We start from the raw sequence: 22818 nt of genomic DNA, 5'->3' as shown, positions 1-22818 counted from the left end.
TACTACCTTAGCTTTGGCTAACATCTTTATCATGTCACATAATTACTGTTTCGTTTTGGTGGTGAGAACACTTAAAATGTTCTCTCTCAGCAACTTTCAAGTATGTACTATTAACTATAATCTATTATAATCAATATCATAAAATATATTATATATTTACTATTATCAACTCATTTTTCTTAAATAAAAAAGTCTTGGCTAACTTGAGCATCTGGGAAGCTATCAATTGAGAGCAATAAAGATTGATCAACCTTAACGCCTACAGACTTGGAAATACTTTAGTGTAGGAGTTGAAGAATACGGCTAACTAATGAGCTCACAAGCCCAAATATAACTGGTGAACCAGAGACGTCTACAGGCTCTTCCTTGTTGGGAACACTGCTCAGCTCCTAGCTCCTTGAGGGAAATCAATATTTATGAGCCACCATATCTGGTCTGTCAGGTCGATTTTTAGTTGTGGTGATTGACGGTCCAGATAACATGAATAGGTTTTACAAGTGAATATATAAATACATCTGTGAGATTTAAGGGCTTTGCTTGCCATCGGATTTAGAGAGGGAATAAAAGGAAATCATCAGATCAATTTCTCAATACTCACATATCAATTCAAGGCTAAGTTTTGGGTTGTTGGCTGCAAAAGTGATCAACAGGCACTTCGTCCGCTTTATTTTGTGTTGAGAAGCTTGGCAACTTCAGAAACCAAAACAAAAAAAGCCAGTTAACCTTTTTAGGTGCCCATTTTTATCTTAGAAAAGACCCCTGTATTATTTTCCATGACTGAGAATTAGGAGTATATGTCTTTTGCTTAAAAGTATCACTGTATGGGGACTTCCCTGGCTGTCCAGTGGTTAAGACTTCGCTTTCCAATGCAGGGGGTACGGGTTCAATCCCTGGTAGGGGAGCTAAGAGCTCACATGCCTCATGGCCAAAAAACAACAACAGAAGCAATATTGTAACAAATTCAATAAAGACTTTAAAAATGGTCCACATCAAAAAAAATCTTTAAAAAGTATCACTGTACGACAAGAAGTTCATGCATCTGGATATTCATTTAGTAAGATGTTAGTGGCCTTGGCTGTAAGAAGGTTTTGCTTTAAGCACATTCTGAAAGGTTGAATAAGTGAGAATAAATAGTGCACCCATAGTCATTCAATTTGGGAAATTTAGGTGGGAGATTCTCAGCCTGACAGTCTTAACATAAGTTGTCCTGATCATGCATGCGGTTTGTCTCAAGTTAATTCTTGCTACTTATAAAGTGCCCCTTTTGTGGTAATCAGGGGCCGTTTGAAAGGTGCGGGTTTTCTTATCTTGACACTGGATCCAAGTGGCTGGTCCTTGAGCTTTATACACAGGAGGGAATTCATGATTTTTCCTATAATGGTGATCCTCACTCGCACCTACAAGCTTCCCTAAGTGAGAAAGTGAACAGTGGAACTGGGGAACTCTCTGTATCCTGGACCCGAATTTAGCAGGAAATTTAGCATCTTCACTACTGACTCTGAATAGTTGTGTTGAATACAAATTGCTGTAATGCATTATTTTTACCAAAATAAAAGAGGGAACAGCTTTTTTGAAAATCTGGGTATGCCTACGGCAGTTGTCTCAAATGTTAACTTCATACTTTAAAGGGAAAAAGGTGAGGGGGCGTGGCTTAGGGTCTATCACTTTAGATGAATTCAAATGGCTGCATTCAAAGGCTTAGATGAAAGATAAGCAGAAGCCCTTGTAGCCCAAAGACCCACCTTGGACAGCTCCTGACCCACGTATACCCACATTTCTCATTTGACATTTTCTGCGAGGTACACAGTTCCACTGTATCTTTCTAAAAGAGAATGAGTCAATTACAAGCAAAGAACATTGCAAGTTTACATGGTTTGTTTGTTTATATGCTTGGCATAACTTCTTAGTTCTCTCTATGTTTCCTGCATTCCCTATGCTTTTTGTCCTCTAGCACCTAGCAGACCAGCATCTTTAGGGTTGTAGTCTGCTGAGATTGATTTACCACAGTTCACTCACTGGAACAAAATCACAATTTACTGAGCCCCGTGGGAATCGTCTGGAAAACACACCAGCTTGTAAAGGCAAATTCCAACCAGAAGGTGGCACTATTACAAAGCCAGTGCTGAGTGAAAAAAACCTAAATGAATTGCTTTTGATAAAGAACATTTTCCACGGTTTACACACACACACACACACACAGATATTGAATGAAAGTTTATGTGAATAAAAGAATTGAGAAATTTTTACTCCTTTTAAGAATAATTATAATGGAATTATAATCGTATTTTAAGCTTGTGACCACAGCAGCATACTTTCCTACAATTTGCAGTTTACTTTCTTCTATAGCCAGTTTTCAGTTGTAAATATTACAACCATTTAATTACTTAGAAACTATTTAAATGTTCAGAAATTGGGAATGTTTCAAAAACTTTTGGTATATCCATTGAACTATATACAAATCATGTTTATAAAATAAGTTTTTAAACTCTGAAAATGAGAACAATATAATGCTAAATGAAAAGTTTGTACATGACATTCTAATCCACAGAAAAAGTCTAATTTTGGCTGTTGGTCTCTATTTCAGAGCAGTGGAATTACAGAGCTTTTAATTATAATCAAAGGTGCAATGAGGTATCACCTCACACCTGTGAGGATGGCTATAAGAAAAAACATGGTAAGTGTTGGCAAGGACGTGGGGAAATAGAAGCCCCTGGACACTCTTGATGGGAATGTTTGACGATGCAGCTGCTATGGAAAACAGTATGAAGTTCACTCAAAAATTAAAAATAGAACTACCAAATGCTCCAGCAATCCGACTTCTGGATATATACTGGAAGAATCAAAATCAGTATCTTGAAGAGATATCTGCACCCCCATGTTCATTGCGGCATTATTCATAATAGCCAGGATATGGAAACAATCCAAATGTCCATCAACAGATGAATGGATAAAGAAAACGTAGTACATACATACAATAGAATATTATTCAGCCTTTAAAAAAAGAAGGGAATTACCATTTTCAACAACAGGGATGGAACTGGAAGAGATGCTAAGTGAAGTACATCCCTCAGAAGGACCAACAGTGCCTGAGTTCTCTTATAGGAGGCATTTAAATGTCAAAGGTATAGAAGTAGACAATAGAACGGTGGTTCCCAGGATGGGGGAGGGGAGGATGTGAGGTGTTGTTGTTCAAGGGGTATAAAGTTACAGTTATACAAGGTGAGTTCCAGACATCTGCTGTACACCAGCAGATATAGTTAACAATAAGGTACTGGTATTTGTAAGTTTGCGAAGAGGATAGATCTCATGTTAAGTGTTCTTACCCTCCCCCCACCCCACCCTCACACACAAAGTGATATTTATAAGTTGTCCTCCAGTTGTCATTCTTTTGTTAAGGGAAAAAAAAATAGTTCTACGAAATTGGAGATGTATTTATTACAGTTAAAAAAACCCATTAAGTTCTAGAAACAGTAAAATCATATCTGCCCATGTTATGTTTCACCACTGATGGAGTAAATTGTTTGATCTATTTACCTCAAGGAAACAGGCTTATAAGGTCTCTGTACTACATGCCTAAGTTGATTTTTAAAAACCATTTCTTGCAAACTGAATAATCCTTTAAAAAAAAATCAATTTGCCTGCTCTACGGAAGTCTTAACTTTAGATAGTGGGATCCAAATGATATGACCAGCCTCAGTGCATTGAATTGCTGCTGCATCCCAGCCACGATATAATAATAGCAATTACTTATTGTCACTGCGGAAGGTACCTTTTCTCATTTAACTCTGACGAAACCCTCAGACTTGTAGTTGAGGACGCTGAGGCTTTGTTAAAGATTGTGAGGCGAATTAGTGACAGACCCAGTCCCAGAGGCAAGAACCCTTAACTTCTAAGTGCTTTTACTCGCATATTCTCTGCCTCTCTCTCCATCAAGTCAGGATACTCAGGATCATCACCAGGATTAGGCTTTCACTGGAATCCAAAGCCTAACATGTTTTTCTGGCACTCCAAGTTCGCGCAGGTGGATGGGACTTAGGAAATCCCACGCCAGGTACTGCAAGTAGAAACAGCCACAGTGGCTGGGAAGATCCCGGCCTGTGCCCATCTCGTGGAGAGACCCACAGCGCTGAGATGCTTCCTACAGTGAAAGCACAGAGGGCAGGAACTACCCGGGGACAATTCCTGCATTGCACAATTTAATTCATGTCTGTCCACATAAGTGTGATTTACTGTCACGGAATTCAGTGGGAGTATGTGTTTGCTAACTAGTACACATCAGGAATGGGTGAAACAAAATAAGCACCATATGCTCTGTTCTAGGTAAAGCTCTTTTGATTAAGGAAGAGAAAATTCCAAAGCTTATCAAATAAGAATGTTTAATATAAGGATACGGAGGGATCACGAATCAAACCAAAAGCAGCAGCTCGGTGCGCCAGGGCTTGTCTGAGAATAGAGCAGTTCTGGATTAAAGAGGGCTCTCAGTCCCCCAGCAGCGGGCCCCGAGGATCCAGCTTTCAAGAACCTCACTCAAACGCTCCACCGCACACTACATGCCCATGGGCTCTTTCATCTGCCTCAGGATAAGAACAACTCCTGGTCCCATCACCTACAGCCAGAAAGGAGGTGGGGTATATCCTTCCTGCCCACTTAGCAGGGACTGGGGGCTGAAGTCCTCCAAGGATAGGAGTGAGACTTCTATAGCTATGCATGGAAATTTGACTTTGTCAGAACTAAAGGAACTGAAGATTTTTAAAAAATTTTTTTATTGGAGTAGAGTTGCTTTACAATGTTGTGTTAGTTTCTACTGTACAGCAGAGTGAATCAGCTATACATATACGTATATCCCCTCCTTTTTGGATTTCCTTCCCATTTAGGTCACCACAGAACATTGGGTAGTTCCCTGTGCTATACAGCAGGTTCTCATTAGTTATCTATTTTATACATAGTAGTATATATGTCAGTCCCAATCTCCCAATTCATCCCACCCCCCCCTGAAGATTTTTATGGCCTGAAACGTTTACATTTTAGAAACAATTGTACTGGCAAGGAAGTACCCATTTCCAATTTCAAAAACAAGAGATTTAAAAACTAACTTACTTGGGACTTCCCTGGTGGCGCAGTGGTTAAGAATCTGCCTGCCAATGCAAGGGACATGGGTTCGAGCCCTGGTCCAGGAAGATCCCACATGCCGTGAAGCAACTAAGCTCGTGTGGCACAACTACTGAGCCTGCGCTCTAGAGCCCGTGAGCCGCAACTAGAGAAAGAAGAAGCCACCGCAATGAGAAGAAGCCCACGCACCGCAATGAAGAGTAGCCCATGCTCGCCACAACTAGAGAAAGCCCGCACGCAGCAACAAGGACCCAAGGCAGCCAAAAATAAAACTAACTCACATGTTAAATAAATGATGACACAAGCAAAGGAATAGTATGAAGCTATTAAGAAGAAAGAGAAATAATTCTCTGTACTAATATTCATCAGGAAATAGTGTAAAATGAAAAAAAAACAAGGTACAGGACAGTGCAGTATGTTACCATTTATATAAAAAAGGAGAGAGGAATCATATATTTTTTCACACACATTTACACATTTATGTATGCATACATACATACATATACAGAGTCATAGAGTATATGTACACATACATACACACATATTCTTTCTATGCATGCAACATTTCTGCAAAGATACACAATACAAAGAAGTCTAGAGAATTTTACACTCTTCAAGTTGAGATGTTTCTTGGGCATTCCTATTTATCCATGGTAGTAGAAACCATAAGGTTACTCTAGTTTTCTATTATTTTCTTTTCTCACTTATCAGAACCAAAAAAAAATAGAGCCCGGGAGACAATGCAATCAGTAATAACCAAATAGTGTGCATATTTGAAGATTAAATTAGGCTAATACACAAAGGTTGAGAACTTATTCTGTATTAGAAGCCATGTAAGAAGCAATTGGCTATTTCAGAACAATTCTTTGCCCAAGGAGGACCTGGTGTAGTTTAACAATTTATCGAGCACTCCTGTGCTAGGTGGTATGTAGTTGGAGGGATAGAACCATCTGAGCTTAGCAGTCATAATCTACCCCTTCTATTTCTTTTTTTTTTTAACTTTTTATTTTATATCAGAGTATCGTTGACTAACAATGTTGTGTTAGTTTCAGGTGTACAGCAAAGTGATTCAGTTATACATATACATATATCTATTCTTTTTCAAATTCTTTTCCCATCTGGATTATTACAGAGTACTGAGCAGAGTTCCCTGTGCTATACAGTAGGTCCTTGTTGGTTATCCATTTTAAATATAGCAGTGTGTACCTGTCAATCCCAAACTCCCTAACTGAATGTTCTATTTCCGAACCCTAAGATGTATTTCTAGCTCCCCTGAGACGACCTGGAGTATTTGCCATCCTGTGCCTCCCCGTAGGTGGCCATCCAGGAATAGGTGTCCTCACTGTCTGGCTGGCAGTTCATACGGGATGCTGACCTTGGGAGAGAGGAGCACCTCTGTTTGGGGTTTCACATAACCAATCTTTCACTACAGTGAAAACGTCTTGAACATCAATGAGGTTCTGGTAGTAATTAGGACACTTCAAATATCCCAGTTATTGTTCCCTTGGGCCCACGATAGAACTGAGTTTCTCTTCCCCATTGAACGTGGCCATGACCCTGGGATTTGCCGTAACCGGTGGTGTGTGAGCAGAGTGACGGAAGCTTTAAGATGAAGTGCACGTTTCCCCATGTTCTCATTTTCCTGCTGTGGTGACCAGGAACATTCCAGAGACTGCCAGCTCTTCCAGCCTGACTCCAAGACTGGGTGGAACTTGGAGCAGAACCCGCCGTGGAGCTGGAGTGGAGACGGAGCACGGCTGAAAACTGTCTTTATAGCACTGAAATGTGGGCTTTCATGCTGCCACAGCAGAGCCTGGACTGACAGTCAGGTGTTCGGCAATCGGTGTTTTACTGAAGATGGCAGTGAACGCAGCTGGGGAAGGCTGCAGAGAGGGGCACGGACTTGCGCCTGTGGCCACCCACGGCTGAGCCCCTCATCTGCTTGTGCTTTGCGTGGAGGGCAGCCTCTCTGCCTAAGCCCTCCCCGTGCTTATCCCAGGACACACCATCCCGACGTACACAAATAATCAAGCCCCATCCACCACGTTTTTCATGTGTCTGTAAGTCTACCAGCTCCAATGTCCTCTGGAAGCCAATGGATTTGCTATTCTGCCCACTTTCTACGGATTCTGTAGAAGGAAGGGATGACCTCTGCTCCTAAGGAAAGCTGGTCAGAGTTGTCAGGAAGGGAGAAAGGGCAGCTCTGGTTCCACAGACGAGAGGAAAGCGGTGAGAGACTTCTACTGTGGCTTGGGAGGCACCTATCTTTGCTATGTGAAAAATTCACACTTCTCATATCTATATAACATTGACTCTTTCTCGTGAACTGACAACACTAGCCTTAGTATGCTAAGCGCACATGACCTTTCTCTGCCCTGGGGGATATTTTGAAACTTTTTTAATATTAACTGACCATAAAACGTACTGTTTTGAAATTGATTCAAATCCCTCCCCCACCCCCCATAGCTTCCAAAGAAGTTCCATTAACTCTTTGCGATGCAAACAAGGAAACAGAGGTCCAGAGAGGTTCACTGCCTTGTTTAAAAATGACAAACCAAGAGAGCTAGGACTAAAGCTCAGATCTCTAGATTTCTAAAGCCAGCTCTCATCCACCTGCCAATACCAACTTTTGCACTGGTTAGACATGAATGGCCATCTGACAAGGCCCACCTCACTGGCTCATGGCCTTCACTTTCTTATTTTTATTTTTTTATTGGAGTATAGTTGCTTTACAAAGTTGTGTTAGTTTCTGCTGTACAGCAAAGTGAATCAGCTATACGTATACATATGTCCCCTCTTTTTTGGATTTCCTTCCCATTTAGGTAAAAAATATGGAACACTTCAAGAATTTGTGTGTCATCCTTGCACAGGGGCCGTGCTAACCGTCTCTGTATCATTCCAATTTTAGTTTGTGTGCTGAAGTGAGCACTGGCCTTCACTTTTCTAATTTTTCAGGATTTTCTCCCCACTTCCCTTTGCCCTGAAAGGCAAGGCTGTCCTAAACATTAGGCTCAAGTTTCTGAGTTTATATCCACTCCAGAAATTCTTCACCACACTGTTAGCCCTCTTTTTCCGATGACTATACTTTTTCACGTGTTGTCCAGTTTTTCTGATTACTGTCAGCAGGAGTCTTGGTCCAAATTGCCTAGTTTATCATTTTATTATTGAAGGTTCAAGGACCTGGAACTGTGTTATAATGCTTAATTTAGTTTGGAGGTAGAAAGAACAGAAAGTGAGAGGATAGCAAGCATAATCTAAAGTATTTAGAATCATGTAAGTCTTAAGGCTAAATGGATATATTATAGATATATATATGTTGGCAAAGTGGCTATTCGGTATAATTAACAAATCTTTTGAATTAAGAGGCATCTTTTGAAAACCCTTTCTATGTTTATAGAATTTCCCACATTATCAGTCCTGCCTACCCATGCAAGAAGTCAGAAGTTAATCTCCCAGCCTCCTTTACAGCTAAACGCAGGCATATGATTTAAAGCTTTGCCAAATACCTTTTTTCATCTGGCTTTGCACTGGAGAATGTCTAGGAAGCAGGCATATTCGATAGGAATGGTAATAACGGCCTTGGCCTCCAGGGGGCAGCAGTGGTGAAGTTTGAAGCACCTGAATCTCAGTTTGGTGTGAGCTAGTTTAGTCCAGGTCCTCCGACAAGCAAGTGCCAAGACTGGCTTAAAGGAGCAAGGATTCTATAGGGGGAAATGCCTCTGTAAGGTAAAATAGTCAAGGGTCCACCAAAGGCTGGGAGGGCCATCAAGCCGCGAGGCAAGTTAGACCCTGAGAAAAGAAGAGAAAAGCAAAGGCTGGGTGCCACGCAGCCTAGGGGGGGCTTGGCAAAGCCGGAGGGGAGTCTGCCAGCCCAAATCTGCTGTCACGGAAGCTCCTCATCTCCCAGGAACGGCCCGGCCCTAGCGTTCCTACTTCCCTCCATCACCGCCTGGGAGCCGCCACGGGAGGAGTGGCCTCGCTGCTAACGCTGCGCAGGATTTCTACGCCCGGCATCTGGGACACGATGACGCTTTCACAATCTCTGCGCAGTTTCGGATACTTGATTAAAGAATATTCTCTAAATGATTCGGTGCCGCAATAGCTACAAAGAAAGTGACTCATGGGAAGCGATACCTTTGCCCACACCTCTGCACTGGCGCGCAGCCTCCCACCCGGCAGGTGACGGGGAAGGGAGGTGGCCCTCGGGAACACCCTGCTCTGCCCTTCCCGCTCCGAACAATGCTGTGTGGGAGGGTGCGTGCGTCCAGCCTGTTACTTTACCCCACATAGGATGCCCCGGTCCGCTGACCCCGTTGTGTCCTGACACCCCTTCCTCCCCCTCCTCCCCATTCCTAAGCCCTAGTTGTATTTATCTGTATCTTCATTGTTTTCTTCTTAAAGCCAATGAACTGTCAAACTGTTTGTCAAGTTGCACAAACGGACTTGGCATTGAGAGCGTTCCCTTAGCTGGCAATGTCATTAAATCCAGAGAGGAGGAGGTGTAAACGCAGAATGTGGAGAATACTGTGGCTTGAAGACAAAGAGTAAATGACTTCTTATTGACTTAAAGTGATTTCGGGGGTTTTATAAAACAGTGGTCTTCAAACTGTGATTTAAAGCCATGGATAATTTCAATATGATCAATTTCCAGAGGCTTACATGTCCTATCTACTCTTTTCCAAACTTATCTGCTTGAAGACGTGCCTGTGATGGGAGGACATATCGCCTCCCCTTCGCACCTGTTTCACAGCTGGGTCTCCAGCTTCCTAGAAAAAGGCATCTTACTATCGTGCATCACCTTCAGGTGAAATAGCTTCTTGGGCATCAAATAAAGGGACGATTTGAAAAACTGTCAGCAAAACCTTTCATCAAAGCCCCGAAACATGCCTCTCATGCATCTTTTTAAGAACTGCATTTTCAATAAAAATTTTCTTTTTGTTCTGTAATTTTTATCTTAATCAAATATTTATCAAAGCTTAAGATTTATTTATGTCATTTTGATCAACTTTCCAGTAATTGAAAGATAATCCAAAAGGAAAATTTTAACACTTTGATCCCAGGAAAAAATTTTAAATTAAATATTAACATACATATTTTTGTTGCAGATAATAATAAATGATCAATAGGACTTTCCATCATAAATGTAAATTACATTAGGATAAAATTCTGTGTAGAATGTTAATAAAATTTCAAGAAGAAATAGTGATGTCGAATATCTGATTTTAAATGGAATATGTTCAGGTATATAAATAGAATGGCAGATATCAAAGAGTAACATTCAACTGGCTATATTTAAATGAATGATGTAGAGGTTTCATTAAAGAATGTCAATATTTATAAAATGCCAGATATCACATCCTTTATAATTTCTTGAACGTATGATGACAAATTTCAAAAGTTATATTAAAACTATACAAGAGGGTACGTAATTTTTCTAAAACATTTTTATGGGAGCCGTAAGAAAAAAAATTTTTTTTTAAAGAACATTGTTATAGGAGTCTAATAAAAAGTCTGCCACTTTGGTTTCACAATGAACAGTTCATTCACCATCCATTCACTGGATGACACTCTGGTTGGAGAGCACAACAGGTGTGGTAGAAAATACTGGGGGCAGACTATGAGAACAGAAATCCAGCTTTTTCACTAACTCCATTTCATAACCCGTGGCAGCCAGTAAACCTGTATACCTTTGCTCCTCATTTGTAAAATGAAGCAACTGGACTACCGGTTCCTTTGAAACTGGAAGCTATTCCATTCTGTCACTACATGTTCTATTTGAATATCTTCTGTATGTCTTTTCTTTACCATTAATTTTAAGCCCTTTTCTAGAGGTAACATAAACACAGTTGGGAGTAGGAAAGAAAACATTAACTATTCTCCATTTCCTCTCCACTAAAGAGAACATGCTTCTCTAAGATTTATGGAATAGAAGAAATGGACAAGTAATCAATTCAAAGAAATTGCACAGCCATTACAGTGATTTTTGAGATTTAGTGGAGAATCTCCCAATCCTATGGATTGGAAACTGGTGTACATAGAATTTCCCTTTACACCAAGCATTCTTAACCTGGAGTCCATGATAGAATCTGATGGGGTTCAAAAACTTGAGTAGAAAAAAAAAATACATCCTTACTTCCACTAACCTTTTAATTAAATATTCCCTTCAATTATAGATGTAATAACCAGAGTGGTATCAGCAGTTACTGTTTGTTACTGTTTCACCAATAAAAATGTTTACCACAGTACGTTACAGGTGTGTCAAAATACTATTTACGCTCTTTACTATTTTGAAATTATGGGAGCTTATTAGATTTGGTGCTAGCTCCTGTTATTTCATGCACAGAAGCATACATATAATTATATGTATAAAACTTGCTATATGAAAAAGTTGGTTTTCATATTTTGATAACTATTTCAACATAATTTCTGGAGTAATTCTATATATTAAATTTTATGAGTTTAAAATTGTTCTGAGGTGTCCATAAGCCCCGCCAGATTGCCAAAGGGGTCGCTGGCACATCCACACAAAACACTAAGATTACCCTGGCAAGAATACAGACAGAAAGATCATTAAGGGCCCCTAGTGCAGCACGGAGCAATTGATAGCCGCCACTGTTAATCTGAAAAACTGCAAATTTTGGCTCGATAATTGAGTGGAGAACCTTCAGGACCAACCAGAAACATCAATTTAAAGAGAGAGTGAGAAAAAAAAAAAAAGAATGTTTTTCAGAAATCCCGGAAGCCCAGGGTGAGCAATGAGGATAGGAGGGGCTCACTTCAGGCTGGTATTTCTTACTGGCTACGAGGACGACTGAACGGCCTACAACCCACTTCCTGTTGATGGCAGCTCTGGCCCATCCACACCCTATACGCCCCCCCATCCTCCCCATCAAAGGGACACACTCGAGAAAGGGGAACACAATCCCTACACCACTGAATCAAAGAACTCCCTCTCAAAAATTTTTGTACCGGCATTTCGCCAAAATCCACACTCCTAGGGGTTTAGCGAGCGTGAGTTGGCTCCCTTTCCTCGGGGCAACCGGGGATCCTGCAGCAGCTGACCGAAAAGTTTAGTCCACAACCACAAGTTCGGAAACCATCGCTTGCCAGCGGGAGGTACCTGTTACAACAGACTGGCAGCCCATTTCCTTTCCCGTTCCCGGAGGAGTGTTTCGGCCCGGGACATGCGGACCCTTTGCTTGGGAGCCGGCCGTCCCCTAAAAATCCCAAACTCGAGTCTCTTTAAGACCCCAGGTTCGAGAACTGAAGCCTCCAACAACGCCTCCGACTCCACCTCCTTCTCTGCGGCCCGGGCAACACTCGGGCCCAGCTCCAGAGAGCGGCACCGTTGGCTTACGTAGCAGCGCGCGATTGGCCGCCTCTCCCTGGCGGGCCTGGATTGGCCGGTGGCTGGCCCCGCCCCTCGCCCCCGCCCAGGCCCGCGGCCGCCCGGGTGTCCTCGCGTCGCTCGTCCGCGCGCAACCTGGCAGTTTGCCTCTTCTTCGCCTTCCAGCTTGCGTCCATGGCCACCGCAGCGAACGAAGAACCCTTCCCTTTCCACGGCCTCCTCCCGAAGAAAGAGACTGGGGCCGCGTCCTTCCTCTGCCGCTACCCGGAGTATGACGGTCGGGGGGTGCTTATCGCCGTCCTGGACACGGGGGTCGACCCCGGGGCTCCGGGCATGCAGGTGCGGCAGCCGCCGAGGGCCCGGGCGCGGGGGCGCGGGCGGCCAGCCACCGGGCCGGGAACGCGGAGGGGACGCGGCGTCGGAGCCTCGCAGGCCGAAGCCCGCTCTGCGGCCGAGGGGGAGCCGCCGGGAGGAGGCGGAGGGCCCGACGGGGGGCGGGGTGCGAGGGGCCGGCGGCCGGGCCCCCCGGCTGGGCCCTGATCCCGGCCCAGACAAAAGCGGCTGGTCGGGGCGCCCGGGGCCGCCGGTCGCCCAGGAAGCCCCTTCCTACCCAGGCGCCTCCAGGCCCGGGCCCTCGGGCTTCTGCCCAGCACACCGCCTTCTTCCGCGGGTGCCTCGTGTCTTGGGCACCAACCGGCGGGTGCCTGTTATTTGCAAAGGAGGATTTTACTGTTTTGTTATTCATGGGAGCGGGGGGTGGGAAGGAAACAGGAAAGGGGCAAATGACCTATCAGAACTTCATTTTTATTGCTGTCGTTCGGGAGGTTTGGTTTGGGGAGGAATAGTTTATCTTGAAACACGAAAGCCGGCTTTCAAGAAGATAACTCGGTCAACTTCCGGAATTGTTTCCTCTGGTAGTTTTATGTATTCTATTTTTAACCCTCTTCCGCAATGTACTTGTTAGGGTCAGTGAAACGCATGGCTTAGTCTTTGATATAAAGAAGAACCCAACTTTGTTTTTGGCGAACTCTTCAGACTGCATTAAATTATCCTTCCGTATTTTTTTTTCAGCCTCAAAATGTAAGACAACATACTTCATGATTTTTTAAAGTTATTTTGTTTTGCCCTAGCCACCTGTGAAATCGTTAGATCAGGGTACCATGCCGAAAGGTAATTTTTTAAAATGTGTCTCTCTGTTGAAAGCATTCTCATTAAAGTCTTCAAAGTTTGACTTTTGTAAATTTAGTAGCCTGAGCCTTACACCGAAACCCAGCAATAAACAATTTCACAGTTTCAAGACTCATCTCCCAAATGTCTAACCTAATCCTCCTGTACGCTGATCTCTTCCTTGTATCAGCCTTTCCCCTGTATTTCTTAAAACCCTGAAGTTTAATAATTCTCCTCCCCCGTGCCTCTCCCTCCCCTGCATCCCTTATTGTGCTCTCGTATAACTGAGGTAGCATTTTGGAAGTTAGGATGTAATGCCGGGGGTGGGGTGGGGGGTGGGGAGGGAACCAGTCCGGTTCCCAGTCCGGCCGACTCTGTAGAGAATCCCTCTGGGAACGTTGCTCCCTCCTGTTCATTCTTCAGCAGCACTCTGGAGCGCAGGACCCCTCATGGTGGCCCTGCCAGGCAGCTCTGGTGCATCAGGGAGGAGCAGGTGACGCGTTCCCTCCTGGTAGCTCTGGTTGTCCAGTTTTCTTAAGAGCTCGGAAGATGTACAGCAGTGACAGCTATCACCTCATTGAGGCTTCATTACAGTGCAGTAATGGTTTCCATTCTGGTGTGGCGTGTGTTTACTTTTTATAGGGATAAGTGGGAGGAGAACAGCTGGAGTAAGTGGTCACTGGCCCTTTTGTCCGGATAATAAGGGGATCAGGAGAGTTTGGAGGAGTAATGTCTCAGTAAAAATGCTTTTGTAGAATTTCCCGGACCTACTTATCAAATAATTCCATTACTCTCTCTATAAAGTAGCAGTAATTCTCATCCCACAGTGTTGCTCTGAAAATTGAGGCGATTAATTACATGTGACTTCTTAAAGTGCTCATGGAAAGTGTTAAACACTGATTTTTTTAAGCAAGGCTATTTAGTAGAGGGAGTTTATGCTGGATCTTGAATCACCATCTCTCTGAAGGATGAATACGCATTAGATATTATGTGCATGTAATAATAAATGTTTGAGCAACAACATATTTGAAGTAAAATGAAAACATAACTCTTATCTTCTAACAACTTGAACTCTGAGAGATTGACCTAAACATGGCCATCTGAAAGAAGTTCACTAAGGTGGCTTGCAAACATGAGTGAATTTTTAAGGTTTTTTTCCCCCCTTTACCTTTAACAAATGTATCTTGTAGATCTGTGTATACATCATTAAGATGAGACGGTGGATAGAAATAAAGTGGAAGGAAAGAGTGAAATGGGAAGAGGAGGTTGAACTGGACATTTGGAAAGGCAGATGGTGTCTGAGTAGGGGACTAGGGGTGCAAGGGAGAGTTTTCAGGAACACAGTGGGGAGTCCCATTCTAGTCCCATTCTTCGGTGATGGCCTTGGGCCCAGTTCTCTTGTGATAGCGTGTAGGCTTCATTAAATGTAGAGGGTGGCCAGCATGAGAGGAGGAGTAATTAAATAAATGGTTAAGTCTTTTCCTCAGCAAATATTCAGGCACCTGCCAGGTCCCTAACATTCTGCATTAAGAGATGATGTAGTCCTGCAGATAACTGTTAACAGAAGTTGATCAGGGGACCAGTGAGAGCTGGAGCAATCAGGCTTCGCGGACAAGAGATGGGGCTTGGACTGGACCTGGAAATAAACCCATGGTAGCCAGCGGGTCTCCTGGCTGCCATTGGTCACCCTTCACATGGCCAAAGTTACTTTCCTTAAAAAACAAAACAAAACAAAACAACCCATCACACCTTTGCTTAATATAAAACAGAACTATTTGGGCATCCCAGTTGTCTTTGCATTGAAACCCCCAGATTTGAACTTTGCACAGCTCTTTGCCATTCAGCTCCAACTCTTTGCGTAGCCTCGGTTCTCATCCCACCACTTCTTCTGTCCACATCCACTCCGCCCACCATTGAAGCACCCCGCCTGTGCTTCCACCAACAGCATTTCACAGCTTTGCTCTCACCCAGATGTTCCAGGTCTTTCCCCAACACATGCCTTTGCATGTGGGGTTTAATCTGCCTGCAGGCCTTCTACAATCACCTGTAAACACCTACTTAATCCCTTAAGACCAGCTGGGCCTTCACCTGTTACCTTTGGGGTTATCTAGTGATATTAATTCAGCCCCCCACTGTGTATTTATGTGTGTGTGCCAACCGCTGTGTTAGGACCTGGGGGTTCAAAGAGGAGTAAGGCCCGGTCCCTGGTGACAGTTATTCAGTTTGCTCTCATAGCAATTTTTTCATATCCTATAACACTTAAAAAAAATTTTTTTTTTTTTTGGCCACACTCAGGCCCTCAGCAGTGAAAGCACGGAGTCCTAACCACTGGACTGCCAGGGAATTCCCTAAAATGTTTCATTTTAGTATATCGGCTTATATACCTTTTTCCTGGTTCAGTTAAAATTCCTTGAAAGCATATATCCAAATTCATTTTGTATGAAATGTGCTTGTAACATTTTGTGTTGAATGGAAAAAAAATGTATATATGTGATAATGTCCACAATTTCCTCATGGGAAAAAAACAGTTTGGGAAGGAGGAAGTAGTCCTGTAAAAGTCTTTCTAATTTTACCTTCACTAAAATATAATGGAGTACAGTAAGGAAGTTATCATAGGTATGTACTTGGTTACTAATAGTGGGTGCTCTCTATTAATTTAAGTTTTATTACCTCCCTTTCAGTTAGCCTTTCCTGATTCCCCCAAGCTGGCTTTTGTGTTCTTACATGCTTTCCTAGACACTGTCCTTATCATTATTATTTATTGTCCTATATTGCTGTTCTCTTTTTTTTTTTAAATAAATTTATTTATTTGGCTGTGTTGGGTCTTCGTTGCTGCATGCGGGCTTTCTCTAGTTGCGGCGAGCGGGGGCTACTCTTCCTTGTGGTGTGCGGGCTTCTCATTTCAGTGGCTTCTCTTGTTGTGGAGCACGGGCTCTAGGTACGTGGGCTTCAGTAGTTGCAGCACGCGGGCTCAGTAGTTGCGGCGCACGGGCTTAGTTACTCCACGGCATGTGGGATCTTCCTGGACCAGGGCTCGAACCTGTGTCGCCTGCTTTGGCAGGCGGATTCTAAACCACTGTGCCACCAGGGAAGTCCTGTTCTCTTTTCTCATTTGTCTTCCCAACTGGATTGTAAGCTTTCTGAAAGCAAAGCCTGTCTTATTCATTCATCATTATGTTCTTAGAATAACATTTAATAGTGTTTGTTTATGACATACCATTCTTTGCTTAAAGGAGTATTTTCAGTATCTTCCCTGAAATTTCAAGTGGATGCTTATACGTTCACTTTGGCTTGTGCAGGATAGTTTGCGAACCTTCCCCCTTTTGTTCCAATCCTCTACAAACCCTCACCAACTGCACTGTAACTGTTTCAGTGGAGACGCAAAGTAACGTAGATTCTTGATGTTCGGGGAGAATATCTTTGGGCCATTTCTGTTCTGTTCGGCCAGCGGCGCCCAGTAAGCATCTCAGTCTCCCACCCCGTTCCCAGGGCTTATCACCTTAGCTCTCCTCATAGTAACTGTGCCTTCAGGCCCATGGTACCCCCTCCCCGTCCTCAAAGATGAGGGATAGAGTTCCAGTGTTAGCAGTTCAGTTTCCTGGCCTCCCAGAGCGCCTCTGCAAAATTCTCAGCCGATTTGCCTTTTTAAAACCTGTCCTTCCTAACCCTAAACTCCCTCTTGTATCTTCTTATCTCCAGTGGAGTTGTTCCCTTTACCTAATGGTTGAAGGAAGGAGTAACTGCATGTATGAGAATTTTTAATGAGAGAGAGATCCTAGTGAGTAAAGCTTGTGGCAGTTGTAGATGGTAAATAAACCACTAAATCCCATTAGGCTTTCTTCCTTTGCTCACACTCATAATGAGGTTTCTAATGAGAGGGATCCGTGTCTGACTTGTTAGTGATCTCTTGTGATTCTCAATCTCAAGTCACCGAAGTTGCTTGGTCATTGAACGAGAAAGCGAAGACAAATGGTTTGTGTTCTTAGGGCTGTGGTGTAGCTTTCAAATTATGTGCTTATTTGGAATACATTTTAAAATAGATTATTTGCTTATGGTCTTAGTACATGATCTGGCTAGTTTTAACTTTATAGGAGAGTATTAACTTCCTCTTAGTGGCTTCTATTTTTGTTAGATTTTCTTACATTTTTCTTCATTCCTTTATTTTCATTTTATTTTATTCTTAAAGATACTAGCCAGTCCCTTCAAAATCAGTGTCTGATTTGGGTTTTTTTTAAAATAAATTTATTTATATATGTATTTATTTTTGGCTGCATTGGGTCCTCGTTGCTGTGTGTGGGCTTTCTCTAATTGTGGCGAGTGCAGGCTGCTCTTCATTGCGGAGCGCGGGCTCTAGGTGCACGGGCTTCAGTAGTTGTGGCACGTGGGCTTCAGTAGTTGTGGCACATGGGCTCGGTAGTTGTGGCACGTGGGCTCAGTAGTTGTGGCTTGCGGGCTCAGTAGTTTTGGTGCATGGGCTTAGTTGCTCTGCGGCATGTGGGATCTTCCCGGACCAGGGCTCGAACCCATGTCCCCTGCATTAGCAGGTGGATTCTTAACCACGTGCCTCCAGGGAAGCCCCTGATTTAAGTTTTATCATAATTTTATCAGGGTTTGGTATGATTTCTGCAGTGATTTTTGTTTAATTATGATTTTGAGCCTTCTCAGTATGTTAGAATACTTATTACTAGTATAGACAGCCCCCCCAGAAATGAACATCCAGCTGATGAATTACCATACATAAAAATAACAGCTGTGCGGCCCCTGACAGAGCTGTCAGCCCCCAGTTGGTCGATGATTGGAGTGAGATCCGGGATCCACCAGCCACCCCCTAGTTTTGCCTTGTCAAAAAAAAAGTGTGTTTGTTTCCTCCACATAGTGAATTCCCCCCCTCCTTTCGGGTGCACCCTAACTGCAGAGCTCTGAGGACACTGCAGTTGGTGTTGGGGAGGAGGGTGTGAGACCAGAAAGACTCCTAGTGATGGACACTACACTTCATCTTAAAGAGGGGGAATTCTCCGGGTGGAAAAGGAATCTGAAGGCTGTACTCTTGTCACACTATAGGCATTTTTTTACATTCCTGTTTCTCTCTTGGGGGGGGGTTCTTCATTTTTCTGTCTTTTTTGTGTCTCCACACCTGATTCCTGCTGGTAACTCAGCATGTATATCTTGAATGCTGCAAATTCCCTTTGCAAAGCTAGCCCAGAAAGAGCCCCAAAATAGTTTTTCCCACAAAGGCAATAAGGATATTCAGTATTACTGTTAGCTGTAGCAGTCAGCATGGCCCAAATGAAAGTCTGGGGCTGGCCAAGAAACCACAGCTGAGGAAAATCAATCTTAATGCTAAGTAATTTGTGTCAGGCCATCCAACAATCCCATATGCCTTGAGTACCTAACAGGCACTGCTAGGTTTGGGGTAGTTTGGTGAATAAAATAGACATAGCCGTTGCCCTTATGGAGCTTATCTTCTGATAGTGCAAACAGGTAAAGAGTCACAAACAGTAATTACGAATTGAGTTAAGTTCTGTGAAGGAAACAAGGTACAGTGAGAAAGTAATCAGGCTTAGGATGACGAGCACGTAAATGAGATCATCAGGGAGGCCTTTCTGAAGGGGGCGGTATTTTACTAGAAAATGGAAAGGTGAGACTGGGATACCTGTGGAACAACTGAAGAAACAGAGAATTCCCAGCAGAAGGACCTGGCACAGAAAGTCACGAGGCAGGAGGAAGGTGGCCGTGTCCAAGGAGTTGAAAGGAGACCAGGTGGTCAGAGGCGGGAGTGACTGGCACCCTTGGCAGGGTCCGCTCCCGATGTCTGTGAGCCCACTGAGGGTGTTCAGTGGAGGACTGCCACAACCCGACTGGCTTTGCTGTTGCTTGTGGAGGGCCTCCTGGGAGCCAGCATTGCATATGAGCAGGAAGTGGTGGTGGTGGAGAGGTTCAGGACACCAGTAGTGAAGAATCAAGGGAAGGTGGGTCTGAACTGTACTTTAGAGGTAGAAGGAAGAGGACTTCCTGAGAGATATGTTGTGAGGAGTAAACTAAAGAATCTGAGGACTCTGTAAGTTTCTGGCTTGAGCAGCTGGGTGTGTGTTGGCTTCCCGAGATGGCAAGGCCTGGGGAGAGACAAGTTTGAGTGCTAAGTTTGAACTTGATTTAAGAAGTTTGAGTGTTAGTGTAACCTCCAATAATGAAATGTTATTAAACATTTTCCCCTTAAAGTTTTGTCCAACCAAAAACTCACTTTCTTCAGACCTTTTCTCAAATGTTAACCTTCTCAGTGATACCTTTCTTGACCAGCCTAATTAGTATTGAAAGCCCCATACCACCTGTCTCCTTTCCCTGCTTGATTTTCTTCCTAGTAGTGATTACCATCTGACATGTTATATATTTGACTTGTTGATTGAGTCCATGTAACACAGAGTGTGTGAGGTCAGGAATTTTGTGTACTGATCATTGCTGTACTCCCGACACCTAACAGAGTGTGGCCTGTGGTAGGTGCCCAAGAAGTATCTACCTGAACACATGAAACCACTTGAAGGATTCTGTGCTGTTTTCTGTAACTAAATCTTCTCGTTAGTATCTGTCAGGCTTTTGGCTTAAAACTTCAGTTCTCTTTTTAAAATGAATGCAGATTTTATAGGATATTTTAGTTATGGGTACATGTGCATGCACACACACACGTACGGGAGCTGGCATTGCTTTAAGGATAAAAACTAAAATCTATAATTCATATTTTAATTGTCTCTTAATTTTCAGGTTACAACTGATGGAAGACCGAAAATCATTGATATCATTGACACAACAGGAAGTGGTGATGTGAACACTGCTACAGTGGTAGAGCCAAAAGATGGTGAAATTATTGGTCTTTCAGGAAGAGTGCTTAAGGTTGGAGCTTTTATCTTTTTATTGAATTTTTTTCTTTTTTTTTTGTACTATCACCTCAAAGCATTTTACGTTTTTACCTTACATTTCATGGTATGGTATTAGTTACCTATTGCCATATAACAGATCACCTCAAAGCTTCATGCTTTAAAACAACAAACATTTGTTATTTTACAGTTTCTGTGAGTTGGGAATCTGGATGTGACTTAGCTGGGTGCCTCTGTTCAAGATCTCGCCTGAGCTTGCTAACTGTCGGCCAGGGCTGTGATTTCATCTGAAGGCTTGATGTGGCTGGGGAAGGGGAATTTGTGGTTATTGGCAGGCTTGGTTCCTTAGCACATGGGCCTCTCCATGCGGCTGCTTCACAGCATTCAGCTGCCTTCCCCAGGGCAAGCAGTCAGAGAGAGCCCACGTGGAGGCTCTGGTCCCTTTATAAAATGATGTTGGAAGTGGTGCCTGTTGCCTCTGCCATGTTCTTTTCATTCAAAGTGAGTCAGTAGATCAGCACACGCTTACAGAGAGGGGATTTTACAAGGGCATGGGTACCAGGTGGTGTGGACCCTTAGGGTCCATCTTAGTGGAAGTTATTGTTTTTGTTGTTTGATAGTGGGCTTGGAATTGGGATTTTTTTTTTTTCCAGTATGGCTGCTGTATTCTAAAAATTTTAAGATTTAAGTCGAAAGGTGGGAAAAGTGATGAGAATGTAGTTTTGCCTTCCGCTTTTCCCTTCTGGGAACTTGAACTTGAAATATTTAGGCTTTAATATTTGTGGACTTACATATCTGACCTTGTCTTATTCCATGTACTTGGCAGAAAGGCTGGGGTAAGCTAACATGAAAGATGATTAGGAAACAAACATAAAGCAGTTCATGAGATACTAGCTAATGGGTTTGTTAGATGGCAAGAATTTGATTGTGTTTCAGTACTCTTATCTTTTCAAACAATAAGCAGAATTAGTTTGGAAGGTAAATTTGTGGTTATTTAGATATCTAAAGAGCTATATTTAACTTCCCATCTTTTACCATCTATCTGAATCATGTTTAGACCTTGTCTCTCAGGTAAGATCGTCACGGCAGTGTATTAGTTTTCTGTGCAGCACAACAAATTAACACAAACGGCAGCTTACCACATATGTTCCTACATTTACTATCTCACAGTTTCTGTGGGTCAGGAGTCTGGGCACGACTTTTTGTGGTCGTGGTCCTTTGAGGTCCTTTGAGGTCCTTTGTGGTCCTTTGAGGTCCACAAGACCTCAGTCAGGTGTTGGTTGGGACTGTGGTCTCAACTGAGGCTCAGGATCATCTTCCAGGTTCACCTTGTTGTTGGGAGAATTCATTCATGACAGCGTGTTTCTTCAAGGCCAGCAGGAGAATCTCTGTGACCTCGGGGGTGACCCCAGTCTCTCTTTTAAAGAGCTTGCCTGATTAGGTCAGGCTCACCAGGGCACTTTCCTTTTGATGAATTCAGTCACCTGATGAGGGACCTTTTATTGCATCTGAAAAAGCCCTTCACCTTTGCCATATTACTTCCCATAACATAATCATAGGAGTAGTATCTCCTTATGTTCACAGTTCCGCTGCCTGTCACAGGCAGGCATTCATATCCCAGTTTTGCTTCTTTTCCTGCGTGTTGTGGACTGCATGTGTGACCCCTGAATTCGTATGTTGAAGCCCTAACACCCAGTGTGATGGTAGTAGGAGGTGGGACCTTTGGGAGGTGATTAGTGTTAGTTAGATGAGGTCATGAGGGAGGGGCCCTCATGATGGGATTAGCGCCTTAATAAGTGCCCTTCTAAGGGAGAGCTTGCTTTCTCTGCTCTGTGAGGACACCATGAGAAAGCCATGCCTGCAGGCCAGGAAGGTCGTCTCACCAGAATCCGGCCATGCTAGCACCCTGATCTCGTGCCCCTTCAGAACTGTGAGAAAACAAATGTCTGTTATTAAACCACCCAGTCTGTGGTATTTTCTTATGGTGGCCCAAGCTGACAAAGGCACCATGTGCTTTAAAAAGAAATACTGCAGGGAAATGACTTTCTGCACATCTGAATTGCTCTAGTTTTGCCTGTCTTTCCCAAGTCAACTTGTTATTTAGAGTATGTTTCAAAGAGAAACCTGGGATTCCTGTGAGTTACAGTACTCTGGGAAACTAGAGAGCATTCCTAGTAAGTCAGGCAGATTTAGAATCATATAAAGTATCAATAGTATCCTCAAAAATCTATTTTTCAATAGTTGTAGCCCATGCTCTAGATAAACCATCCACACTTGCAATGTTACTAGTGCTTAAAGGTAGAATTAGTGTATTGTATACATGGC

General features: G+C 43.2%; 1 protein-coding gene and 1 non-coding gene across 7 annotated transcripts in view; one reads left to right on the top strand and one right to left on the bottom strand.

Annotated features, from left to right (window-relative positions):
* Positions 1–7934: 7934 nt before the first annotated feature.
* LOC114888451 lies at positions 7935–8038 on the bottom strand. The gene has a single exon (XR_003791787.1). It is a non-coding gene; the product is annotated as a U6 spliceosomal RNA (small nuclear RNA).
* A 4508-nt stretch (positions 8039–12546) lies between these two features.
* Positions 12547–22818, top strand: part of TPP2 (tripeptidyl peptidase 2) — a 68016-nt gene continuing 57744 nt past the window's right edge. For 4 of the 6 annotated variants that reach the window (XR_003791724.1, XR_003791725.1, XR_003791726.1 and 1 more), the window contains exons 1-2: positions 12573–12796; positions 20381–20509. Coding sequence is in view for 2 of the 6 variants with exons in the window: in XM_029210164.1 (XP_029065997.1) it covers positions 12632–12796; positions 20381–20509 (294 nt within the window). In the remaining 4 variants the exon portion in view is untranslated. Of the gene's footprint in view, positions 12797–20380; positions 20510–22818 lie in introns of all 6 variants that reach the window. The other 2 variants (XM_029210165.1, XM_029210167.1) reach the window with 2 other exon arrangements.

Source organism: Monodon monoceros, unplaced genomic scaffold (genome assembly GCF_005190385.1).
Source record: "Monodon monoceros isolate NGI ecotype Baffin Bay Population unplaced genomic scaffold, NGI_Narwhal_1 Super_Scaffold_8, whole genome shotgun sequence".
NCBI classification, from domain to species: Eukaryota; Metazoa; Chordata; class Mammalia; order Artiodactyla; family Monodontidae; genus Monodon; species Monodon monoceros.
This window is presented reverse-complemented; position numbering and strand designations above follow the sequence as displayed.